At 42.0% G+C, this 12947-nt stretch overlaps 1 protein-coding gene across 3 annotated transcripts in view; it reads left to right on the top strand.

Moving 5' to 3' along the window:
- The window catches only part of ALS2 (alsin Rho guanine nucleotide exchange factor ALS2), a 52401-nt gene that overhangs the window by 15430 nt on the left and 24024 nt on the right, over window positions 1-12947 (top strand). For 2 of the 3 annotated variants that reach the window (XM_075284269.1, XM_075284270.1), the window contains exons 3-13: window positions 650-807; window positions 1581-2482; window positions 4437-4803; window positions 6353-6521; window positions 6658-6754; window positions 7280-7357; window positions 8870-9046; window positions 10096-10267; window positions 11109-11289; window positions 11503-11568; window positions 12584-12746. In XM_075284269.1, coding sequence (XP_075140370.1) covers window positions 650-807; window positions 1581-2482; window positions 4437-4803; window positions 6353-6521; window positions 6658-6754; window positions 7280-7357; window positions 8870-9046; window positions 10096-10267; window positions 11109-11289; window positions 11503-11568; window positions 12584-12746 — 2530 coding nt within the window. The remainder of the gene's footprint in view (window positions 1-649; window positions 808-1580; window positions 2483-4436; window positions 4804-6352; window positions 6522-6657; window positions 6755-7279; window positions 7358-8869; window positions 9047-10095; window positions 10268-11108; window positions 11290-11502; window positions 11569-12583; window positions 12747-12947) is intronic. The other variant, XM_075284271.1, reaches the window with a different exon arrangement.

Genomic DNA, 12947 nt, shown 5'->3' with positions numbered 1-12947 from the left:
GCATTCCAGAATGGTTCCATCTAAAAATACATCTTGCCTTGACAAAATCAAGACGTCATATGAGTACATCAATGGAATACTAAAAGTTATGTGTCTCAGAAGACAGGGATGAGTAAAAGCTGTGTCTTTAAGGGGTTAAAAGGTTTCACTCACGAAGACATTGTCTATCCACTTGGCCTGTCAGGGCACATGGACATTATGGGGGTCTTTTGCTTGGGACCCCTTCCCCCATAGGCTAGAATGTAGAGACGCTTTACACGAGCTGATCCTATTTTGGTGGACTTGCCTTACAATGACCGTCATTCATGTAAATGGTCACCATGTAATATTACATTTACCCGCAGGCTGTGACTAGATCACTTCCTCCTCAACCAGCATTTCTGAGTAAACTGTACACGAACTGCGCTCCTTTAGCCACTGTATTGAAATGTAGGCCCCCCCATAGAGTATAATAAAAATGGCAGTTCCTAAGAGATAGAGCTGCATCGTCCGACTATATGTAAAAATATTATATAAAGTATAACTCGCACAGCTAAATCTCATATGCCTCACACAATCGGCATGTCTATTGTTTACAGTATATCCCAAGCCTTATAAAAGTTTTGACACTATTTGATTTGTGGTCTTATTAACGTCTTTGTTTTCTTAGTAGTTCCGAAGAATCAGAAGGAGCTCAAGACCGAGGTGCTGCATATGTATGGCAGGTGGGGTCCTCCCCCATTACACCAGTAAGGTTTCATGGACTGGGAGTAAGAGCTGTGCTACAAGCTAGCCTTGGAAGAAATCATGGACTATTGCTCACAAGTGGTAAGTGAAGTTTGGGGCAATAATATTTGTAGATTTAGTACTCCATTAAAGGGATTATACCATTAAAATCGCATTTTTTTCTGCGTATCACGTAGGAATAGCCTTAAGAAAGACTATTCTTCTCCTACCTTTAGCTACCTTCTCCGCGCCACCATTCGGTAGAAATCCTGGTTTTTGCCGGTATGCAAATGAATTCTCTCGCAGCACTAGGGGTGGTCCCCAGCGCTCAAACAGCACTGGGGGCATCCCCAATGCTGCGAGAGAAACCTCCAGCGCCGCCTCCATCATCTTCAGGAACGGCCTCTCTGCACGTGTTCTTCCGGAGCTTTGTTCAAATTTCTAGGCCTGACTGCGCATGCCCACAGGCCACAAGAAAATGGCCGCTTACTTACTGTGTAAGCAGCCATTTTTCTTGTGGCCGCAAGAATTATAGCCTTTCTTAAGGCTATTCCTACGTGATTTTAATGGCAGAAACCCTTTAAAGGAACCGACGACTGGGACCTCCACCAATCATTGAATGTTTTGTTGTGTGACAAAACTGACCAGACAACCCCTTTAACAGTAAGTCTTGATACTATCATTATTGTGATTGTTGTTTTTTTTTTTTTTGTTTTTTTTTGTACTAAATCTGGTTGTGATGGCATCTTTCACTCTCGGCTCTGTTGTGACACATTAAATATCAGATTATGGTCATGGTGTGTGTCACAGGTTAGACGTTCATTTCTGTTGCTATATGACGTTATCTGAAACGTTCCTTATCTATGTCGTTTTAGATGGTGAAGTCTTCAGCTTTGGAAAGCAGCCGTGGAAGGAAAATACAAGTGACGTTCCCTGTGATGTCCCTGTAGTTGAGAAGGCACTGAGTGGTCACCGTGTAATATGTGTTGCTGCAGGAGGTTATCACAGTGGAGCGGTGACGGAAAATGGGATGGTGTACATGTGGGGGGAAAACACAGCTGGGCAGTGTGCAATTGGCAACCGCCAGACTATACCAGAACCTGTACCGATCACCATAACTGATCAGGAGAGCACTCCACCTCTGTGGGTGCGAGTTATACAGCTGTCATGTGGAGAAGAGCACACACTTGCATTGTCGGTCAGCAGGGAAATCTGGGCCTGGGGCAGCGGCTGTCAGCTTGGATTAATAACTTCAACCTTCCCTGTGACTAAGCCTCAAAAAGTGGAGCATCTTGCAGGTCGTGTTGTCCTTCAAGTAGTATGTGGTGCATTTCACAGCCTGGCCCTGGTACAGTGCCCACTTGCACAAGATGTAAAGCCTGTGCCAGAGAGATGCAATCATTGTAGAGAGCTGCTAATAACTATGACTGAGAAGGAAGACCATGTCATTATTTCCGATGCTCACTGTTGTCCTCTTGGGGTAATGTTAGAATCCCAGCATGACACAAGGAGTAGCAAGTCTCCCCTGTCCTCAAAGGAGAAAAGTTCCAAAGTGGAAGAGGTTGCGTTTCCTTCTGATACCCAAGAGGACAGAATCAGCTGTGGCTCAAAACTGACAGACTCCGAAACAGAGGTCGGCACAGATGTGGCCAGCATGTGTGAAAGTGACATGGATGGGAATATGGACAAGCCAGTATGTGACAATGATCTCCAATCTGACACTAATCAATCCACAGAGGAAGCTTCTCCACTGAATGTTACCTCAGATCATATGAAGGTGAGAGACTCTGATACAAAACATCACCCTGTTGGCATAAGGCCAGACTGTACAGGGGTTTTCCCATAAACAAACCTGCATCACCTGTCGTCAGGATAGGAGATTAACGTGTGATCGCTGGAACACCCCTGCGATAATGGCACCAGAGGTCCGCAAGCCCCGGTGTGACGTGGTAGTGTGTATGTGAAACCACCACTTCATTCACAGTCTGTCGGACTGCCAGACCTCTGAGTACAGCACTCTCCCTCAGCCCACAGAAGTGAATGGTACCATGGTCTACCACTCCGGTTACATGGGTCACTTGGGGACCCCTGCTTTAGTGAAAAGCCCTTTAAAAATGGATTATTATTAAATTGTGTAATTTTGTTTAATTTTTCATATCTTAAAGTGTTTGGGAAGTGATAGCCCTCCTGCCAGCTCTGTTTTAATAAATATATTATAAAATATTATATCCCCTCTGAAAACAAATGCTATAATATCATAACTTTGTTCAGTTCCAGGAAACGTTTGAGTAATTGAGATGTGAGTTTTTATCAAAAAGATATTTCTCCATACACTGTCGGCAAAGATGGCACCCTTTGCTAGTGAACTGTTGAGTGGTGGTCTTCACTACTCTGTCTGTGGCATGTCAATCTGAGTGATGGATGCTGAGCAGTGGGGACCACCTACCATTGGCCACCAAAACCAATAGCATTGATGAGGATAGAAGGGATAAGTACCACAGTCAAGGAAGACTAGTATATTCTATATTCACAAACACAGTATCTTATGCAGAGAAAGGTTGTGAACTGAAAAGATACAGTTGTATGTAAAGTGTCTTTTGTGCAGAAATGGTGGGTAATATTTGACGGACCAGCTAGCTGAAGGCTATTGATATGTGATGTTGGATGTAGCTTGGACATCAGGTGAATAATGGTGACATTGAAGAATGAATTGTGTATATGTGAACAGAACGTTGTTAGACTATACTGAGATAGGCATTTTGTTTATGATGTAGGATTTCTCAGCTGTATGCTGGGTTAGGTCTTTGCAATAAAAGTTAATTGACAACCCCCTTTTTCTCTCCCAGCATGATCCATTTCTTCCTCCAACCTATTCCCCTCACTCCTTGGGGTGTTCGGGATAACCGGCTTCTGGTTTGTTACCAGCCAGTCCAGTACTTACCAATATTTACCGGTAAATTGCCAAAATTGAGGCATTTAACCTACGTCTCCAGGAGCACAGTTTTATACCAAGGACTCCATACACAGGATTATGTGCTTTCTCAGTATGCTAGCCATGTTTTTCATGGACAGCACACTGACTCATTATTTCCTATGGCTCATTGCACCTCCCGTGTATTATGGGTCTGTATATCGGCTGTAATACTGGGGAAAAGCTTGAGACTGGTCCTATACTTGTCCGTTCTGCAGCCCGGACTACCTAAAGCAAATCAGTGGGTCCGCAGAAGTGTGGGCAACAAATGGATATCTTCCATGTGCCATCTGTGCTGTGCTGTGCTGTGTTTAGCTGGTCTTCTCAGGGCTCATTCACATCTGCGCCCGGTCTCCGTTCATGCAGGTTTCCGTTTCCTGCACAAAACTGAGCAGGAGACGGAAACCTGCAAGACTCTTTCATACCCATTCATTTGAATGGGCTTGAAAGATGTCCGGCCGTGAGCGCCGGGGAGCGTTTTATGCTCTCCGCCGCAAAACCTTTTTTTTAAACTGGACACAGAGTCGGACATGCAGTACTCTGCGTCCGATTAAAGAAAAAAACGGTTTCGCGGCGGAGATCATAAAACGCTCACCGGCGCTCACGGCCAGACCCGGTCTGACAGCTTTCTGTCTTCTGCATGCAGAAGACGGAAACCTGAAAACGGAGTCCGGGTGCTAGTGTGAACCCAGCGTCAGCTGTATGTATGACATTGTCCTGCTGTTTCTAATCTAAGCCTGAATGTTCTCTCTTTACCTAGAATAAAGAGCACAAGCTAACAGATGTGGTGGACTGTCTTTTGAGCCCTGCAACTACCACAACATCAGCTCTGAACAGCCTTGTCGTGTCGTGTGCGTCTGCCGTCGGCATCCGAGTAGCCGCTACCTGTGAGGCGGGAGCTTTGTCACTCAAGAAAGTGATGAACTTTTATTCTGGGTCTCTGTGTGACGCCGGAGTGCAGAATCCTTTAGGTCCTGGTGTGCTGGAGGGTCTGAAGGACAGCAGGGAAGAACAAGTTAAATTAGAGTCTATGCAGGGCAAGAAAAGCTCCAGTCTTGTGGATATTCGGGAGGAGGAGGCTGAGGCAGGCTGTAGAAGGCTTTCCTTACCAGGACTTCTTTCCCAAGGTGAGAAGTGCACTCAAGTCAAGACCAAGATTTTAGCAATGAATCGGCATTACATTGTTAATACTTTAGTATTTATATAATGACATAATTTAGAAACTGAAGCTGGTCATACCCTTCAGATAGGTTTTGGCTGAATGTACCCTTCCATACACTTGCTGAGCATGATTTTGTTGCGAATAGGGAGTTGGGAGCAATCCACTGTCTTAAGACGATCAGAAATGTTGAAACCTCACAACCTGATCCTTCTTTTGTCCAACATGTGCCCCATTCGATGGTTGATCGCACCCACTCATATCAGCAGGTTTGGCTGAGTTGGGTATGGTGAGCTATATTTTGTATGGAGGAGTTTACTGAATATTTTTGTTATATACTTTATTAACCTACTGTATTTTCTTTTAGTAGAGACTAACTTAGCAGTTAGGGAAGTCACTTCTGTATTTGCCCTATATTAACAGGTATAGCAATTGCCAAAAGGCTTGGTGTCTTCAAATTGCTGTATCTCAAGTTTTAAAAAACTTAGAAATTTGCTTCTGGTGTCAGATGAAAGCGAATAGTCTCAAATTCCAATAGCTACAACAGACATATGAACGCTGAGAGACTCCGCTTTTTAAACTACTATTATTATTATTTATTATTATTTTTATTGTTTATTTATATAGCACCATTAATTCCATGGTGCTTTACATTTGGGGGTTACATACAATACACAAAATATACAGAGGGCCCTGCCCGCGAGGGCTTACAATCTATGAGGGAAGGGGTAGAGACAGAAGGAGAGGGGGAGACAGTTCAGATGGCAGTGCGGTGATAGTGTTATTGGAGGTTGTAGGCCTTCCTGAATAGGTGAGTCTTCAGGGCCTTCTTGAATCCTGTGATTGTGTGGATCAGTCTTATGTGTCTTGGTAAGGAGTTCCAGAGTATGGGGGATGCACGGGAGAAATCTTGGAGACGGTTGTGTGAGGAGCGGAGGAGAGAAGAGCGGAGTAGGAGGTCGTTGGAGGATCTGAGGTTATGTGCGGGAAGGTAGTGGGAGATCAGTTCAGAGATATATGGAGGGGACAGGTTGTGGATGGCTTTGTATGTTAACATTGGTAGCTTGAACTGACACCAGAAACATTTTTCTCAGGGGTGTAAAACCAGAGATCAGGCGATTTGTAGAACCCCCCCCCCCTTGCAGCATCTGTATATACTGGCAATACAGGTGGAACTTAAATTAGTGCATTGCTAGAAAGAACTTCAGAGAGAACTGTCTTCTGCTAAAAGAACAGTAAGTTAATGCAATATACTACAAAAATGGTCAGCAAACCCCTCTCTACACAATAGAGAGTCAACTACACTTTGTAAAACTGCATACATTTCATATTCCTGATCTCTGGCTCTGTAGATCCATAAAACAGGTTACAGCACCTGGGAATTCTTACACCAGGCAGAATTCCTGTGATTATTTTCCCCACCGATCTTGCAGTGCGCAATCCACAGCAATTATAGCAATGTGAGTCAGTGACTTATGTTCAAGTAAGCACTAACCATTATTAGTATTTTCTTATAGTTTCCCCAAGGTTGCTAAGGAAGGTTGGCAGGGCAAAAATGAGAACAGTCGCCTTGACCCCTACAAACAGCGGTGAAGCTGACGTATTGCTGCCCTGTCTAAGAACAGAGGTTTGGAGTTGGGGAAGAGGCAAAGAAGGACAGCTGGGGCACGGAGATGTTTTGCCAAGGTAAGTGATTCTATTACATTATGTATTTGATGCTATAGATATATATATATATATATATATATTTATTTATTTTCTTGCCATGATTCTTCCAACTGGTTGATAAAATGTCATTTGTTCTCTACTTTGAATTTTGTAGATTACAGCCGCTGTGTGTCCGCAGCATGGACGGCAAAGAGGTGGTGCAGCTGGCAGCTGGTAGCCACCATTCTATTGCCCTTACTGCCAAGTCTCAGGTAGCATTAAAATATTATAATTCTTCCTGTAATTTATAGTGTTTAACCACCCTAAATTTGTTGGGGCTTTTTTTTTTTTACAGATTATAGTTGTATTTATGGTGGGGTTTTTTTCAGTTTTATCTGTTTATCGTATTGTAAGAAGAACAATTTAATCTTTTGCGTTGTTTTGGTCAGTGCAAATCCAGTAATGCCAAAAAAGTATCAAGTGTAATTTCTTTTTTAGCACTTTTGCTTAATAAAAGGATGTTTTTGTGTCACCGCACTTAGAAGGCCATTACTTCTTTCTTCCCCACCATAAATGTATGAGCGCCTGTTTCTTGTGGGATAGATGCCGTTTTAGTGCCAATCGTTTCTGATTCAGTTTATGTATTGGTAATATTTTTGATAGATCCCATTCATGATAATGATGAATAAAGTGATGTAGAATTATTTTTTTGTGATTAACATTTTATTGAACTTTATGTTTTCTCCCCCCTAGATTAATGGGGTTTGGGTTAATGTTGCCTTCTTTTCAAATTACAGGTTTTTACTTGGGGAAGTAATGTTTCCGGACAACTTGGCCACTTGCAGTCTCCAACAACTATGCCACGTCTTGCTAAGGTATAATTAGATTTTTTCCTAATTAGTTTTATATATCTGATTGTAATTTTTTAAAGGGATATTTCAGGATCATACTTAAACTTGTAGCTGAGGTTAACTGAAGTGTTTTAGCCAATACATTGCTTTATCCATTTTGCTCCATTTGCCAGATACAGCTCATTCTGCCTCCTTGCCTAGCTGCCAGACCTTCTCTCTTTATCTAGCTCTTATTGGTCAGTGGATAGCTCAGTCCCCGTTCCAGCCACCTATATTCTCTTCTCATCATCTCTCTCTGCATATTTCTTTCAGTTGTTGAGCCTTGATAACTGCTAGAAGAGTATCTGGTTATCTCTGTTTTCAGGATCTGGGGTTTCTAGGTGATTGCCATAGACACAGACTCCAAGATGTCAGTCCAAAGTGTAGAGTTTTATTCACTCCAACAGTCAGCGGTCCATGCAGCAGCAAAATAAAGTGCAAAATAAACACCTGCCCGTCTGGGCTCTAACTAAAAAAAAGTTGGCTGCCTCTCCTATAATAGTAACCAGTTCAAATAGTCAGGAACCTCTCAAGTAGTCACAACCTCCTAGGTGGCTTTCCAGCCAAGCTCTTACCAAAGTCCCAGCAGACTACTTATGCCTCGCTAAAGAGGCCAAACCTGAGACAGCTGGGTTGCTGCCTGAGTGTCCACAACTGTGGACTGGAGGGGATGGGAATCACAAGTCCCACTACCAACCTACCTCCCATTCCCTAAAAATCCAGCCCAATGCACAGCACTTAAAAAATGCTCAGCAGACAAAGTTGTCCACTGAGAACAAACTCTTCAGAATTTTTCTCATCTCACCCATCTGAGCAGTCTGGTGAGTTGTACACTCCCTCCAGTACCCTACCAGCCATTGGCTTACACTGTATATAAATACATTGATACCTGCTATATAGTAACTAGCACAGAGAACAATGCTTGGGCAGGAAGTGGAGGGGAGAGGAGACAGGATGGAATCTGAAACCCTGAGATGAGAGAAATCCTTTAATGTTTATGGGGGAAACTCTCTTGTCTAAACTGCTGTTAAAAGGGAGGTGAAAATTAATAAGTCCCAGAATACCTCGTTAGGCTGAGTTGCGGAAATGCAGCTTTTTTTTGTTGTAAATTTTGTTGCCTTTTTTTGTGCCAAGAGTGGCTACAAAAGAAATGGGGAATATATAAGAAGCTCTTAGACTTCTACCTTCCGCTCAATGCACTCCTGGATTTGGCTCAAAATAAATGCAACAAAAAAAGCTGCGTTTCCACAACATGGGGCCTCAGCCTTCATAACATTTAGGGAGGTGCTTTATGCTTTGATGTTCATTTAGGTCTATGGGTGTGTATACTTGCCCTGTGACCTATAGAGTAGTCGGTGGACAGTGAAGGGGGAGCAGTTCAGCTGTGACCATTACATATTGTGACTGGTGTTCCGAGGATATGTGGCTGTATAGTTTTCTTATGTTGAATTATTGACCAGTATATTGAAATTTTACTGTTAATATCCTTTGCAATAGGTATATGATGATGGCACTGTGTGGAGTGTGGCTGCTGGACAGGATTATTCTCTCTTTTTAGCACATGGAAAAAATGAGTACCAGCCTGTTGTATGTTATAGTGGGCCTGGAATAGCTGAAGTTACCAGCAGCGCAGACCCAGTGCAGGCACCAATTCAGCTGACAGAGTGTACCCAGGTGAGCACATGTATTAAGAAGACTTATGAGTTCAGTTGTCATAAAAATATCAAGGGTATAGAAAAAGGGACAAACAATGCGCTTATAATATAGGGAGACTAGCTTTCTCAGCGAAGAACAAACCAAAAAATGTCACTTCAAATAAAAGTCTCCACAACGCAAAAATTGGTGAAAAAAAAGATAAAAAAAACCCATCTGCTAGTAAGAAGTTATTCACACTTATGATTTTGGGTTCAGATCTTGTCTAAAAATCAGGGGCAGATTCCACCCTTAATCTGCAGAAGTTGAATCAGGGTGCGGAAAAAATAAGTATCCTTTTTTTTTTTTTGCCACAAATTTTGTGGCTTATCAACAAAACCCACGACACAAGATACTTGGCTGATCAGCACAATCCATCTGCGCTTAATGAGGGAATGAAAGCTGTGAATAAATTGGTAAGGAAGTGGAGCAAAATCTCTCACTGATAGCGCTCTGTGTAGTAATGGAGTAATATAACATATACAAAAAAGAAAAGGGGTTGTTCAGGCAACAATGGACAGCGTGTTTAATGTTTAAATCGAACAGAGGCAGCAAAAAAAAATTCATACTCTCCTTTCCCGGGTGCTTTGGTGCCTCCCAGCACGGTCCGATCTTCTCGGTCCAGTGCTGATGTGTGATGGTAGACCCAGCCGCATGTGACCGCTTAGGCCAATCGCCGGCCTCAGCGAAGGGCTCGCGATGTCACTACCTGTGACATCACGGGCTCTTCCTGAGGCCAATCAGCGAAAGTCAGGAAGAGACCACTGAGAAGCCGCCGGAGCAGAAGTACCGGAACACATTGGGAGGACACCGGAGCATCAGGGACAGATAAGTGTGATTATTATTATTATTCACCTCTACCCGGTTGTCCAGGCGTTAATGAAAAATGCCTGGACAACCTCTTTAAGCAAGAATATGCGCTAGCGGCTACATGAATAAATTTCTTCATGTAATATACACATATTTACACAGAGAGAGTGTCATTACTGCCATTTTTATTGAACAGTGTTGTCCATTTCTTCTCATTTAAGCTGGGCTACATCTGTAGTATTTGTGCTGGATCCAACAGCTGCTTGGCACTTGTGGATCGCAACATGATGGGTTATATTGGGAACCTCCATGAACTGGCTTCCACTGAGAGGAGCTTTTATTGCCACCTAAGTGATGTGAAGTCCCAGATACTTAGGCCTCTCTTAGGACTGGGTAAGTATTCTTTATCACAGTGCGTATAAAATATTCTACTAATGAAAATAGACCTTCATTGATTTGGCCTAGAAGGTCCTTGTCTCAGACCACCTTGATCTCAACCCTGCTCCCCTCACATATATATATATATCAATGTGGTTATCTTTGGTGCAAGAATGTGCTGTGCCTCAAAGATGTGCCACATTTACATCCACCTATGCCAGGTTTTTGTATTCCCCATTGACAAAGATTTTAATAAAAAAAAATCAAACAAATATTCTTAAATATGCTTAACATGAAAGCTTGATTTTGGTTATTTTCTGTTAATTTTTGCCCATTTTTTTCTATAAGATCTTTTAACGTAGTGAAAATAACAAGTACAATAAACACAAAACAAAGAAGATGAGTCTCCTAATACATAGCTTAAAACCTCTTGTATACACTTATGTGAATGGGATGTCTACACCTATTGAAGAAATGTTTGGACCCCCATACCTGTTTAGTGAAGGTGGGTCATGTGACTCCCTTCTCATTTGGCAATTGAAGTGCGTATAATACTGGATGCACTTACCTGTGACTCTGCCCATTGAACACTATGGGAGTTACAGTAAGATCCCAGCAAGCAGCTGATGAACACTTAGAATTAGTGAATAGCGCTCACCTGATCTGCATTCTGGAAATAATTCAGATGTGAATACGACTTTAACACAAATTTAAGAATTTACTCTGTTACAGGATTTTCTACTTTGAGATTATAAAGGGGTTTTTTTTGTTTTTTTTTCTTGGGTGCTTTGTATCCAATTGTTGACCGCTGATATTAAAGTATTATTCATGTGAATTTTATCCTTTCTTGTTTAAGACAACCTGGGCTCTATAACCACTGTTCAGCTTCTGCAGGACATGGCCACAAAGTTCTGCAAGCTCTGCTACCTGATCGGCCAGCATGGAACTTCACTCAGCAACTTCCTCCGAGGTGCCAAGGATGCAAGAAGCCTTTCCATCTTGGAGCATTCGAGCATCTTCTTGGATAGTTATACAGAGTCAGTGTTCTGCTTTAGCTTCAGTTTTTGTTTTTTTGGGGTTTTTTTACTAGCTGTGTATGTGGCCTATTGTAGTATAAATATTATCACTTACTGGTGGAATATTGCTTTGATACAACATTATAGCATCTCTAGTGACAACCGTATACAGAGACTCTACAACTGTACAATACGGTGACACATTTTCATAGCATTTTGTATCATTTGTTTCAGATATTGTTCTTCTCTGTCCAACTTCCTGGTTATGGGAGGATTTTCACTTCTCTCCAAATCAGCCGTGTAAGTACTATGGTCGTAGCTCCTCACATAGTTACATCCTCATCATTGCTTTGACAACTGACGAAGTGTCTTAATACATGTGATCAGACAACTAGCTGACTCTTGAAAAATAATATATAATTCTTATGGCTCTCCATTTTGGAGAGATCCCTTAAACCTTAGATAGGCAGGACTTTATCTGGCAATTTGACACATGGACACCATACTTTTTTTTTTTTTTGTCTGCTGATTTTTGTTAAAAAGAACAGACACCCATTGGACCCCATTATAGTCAATGAGATCCCTCGAGCACTGTTGGTGCCCACTATTTTTATGGCCTGTCTGTTCTTCTGGTCTTCCGGCAGATCAGAAGAACAGACACCTGGTGCTGATATGAACTGAACATATTATAGCTTTTCATAGAGAAATATTCTTTCTGCTCTTATCAAGCTGTTTCCCTGCTCTGCTTCCCTTTCACTCTAAAAATCACTGTTCACTGACTTATGACTATAGAAGTCTATGGAGAGGGGAGGGGTGGAGTGAGTGAATTACCACCAATAGTATTACTCCTCTTGTATACAATTAACAGCTTATTAAGAAAAGTCACCTGAAATGACAAGTACGCTTTAACTCCTACCTACATAGGATATGCCGTAAATGCCTGATGCATGCTTGTCCCATCTTTGGGGCATACATCTATCTTGAGAGCGAGACCCCATCTGTAGTCGCAAGGTAATAAGACATGCATTCAGTTGTACGGAACACCCGAAAATAGCAAAGCAGTCAGCCCTGGGCTTTTGGGACCCACATCTGCCAGGCATTTATTGCATATCCAATAGATATAGCCACAAATGCCATATAGGAACAATCCCATAAGATACTATTGTACTATTAGGGGCTACTCCATTTGGGGATCGGATAAAATGATTACATCACAGACCAACCCTTTGAGTTTAGTGAGCTTATGATTTCCTGTGTATATATATTTTAATTATATTGTTATTAGTCATTGTAATATATAATGTTGTAATTTTAGGGACTTCTTCAGTAAGAACCAGAGTCTGGTTCAGAGTCTCAGCCATGGGACAGATGAAGGTGCCTCTGTGCCGGAAACACTCAATTCCCTCTTCTTTTCACCGATAACCAGACTACATGAGTATGCCAGACTGTTATTGAAACTCGCCATGTGCTTTGAAGTGGTATGTTACTGCAGTTTTATAACCACATTATCTGCAATACAAAAGCTATTCTTCCTTACACTTGACTTCAGAAGAAGCAATAAAATGGCATATTTTATAGGTTGCAGTGTTTTGCTAACTGGTTAATAGATTAGATAGATACCCTGTTTCCCCGAAAATAAGACAATGTCTCATATTAAATTCTCTTCTGAAATATATGAC

Source organism: Leptodactylus fuscus, chromosome 8 (assembly GCF_031893055.1).
Source record: "Leptodactylus fuscus isolate aLepFus1 chromosome 8, aLepFus1.hap2, whole genome shotgun sequence".
Classification (NCBI taxonomy): Eukaryota; Metazoa; Chordata; class Amphibia; order Anura; family Leptodactylidae; genus Leptodactylus; species Leptodactylus fuscus.
This window is presented reverse-complemented; position numbering and strand designations above follow the sequence as displayed.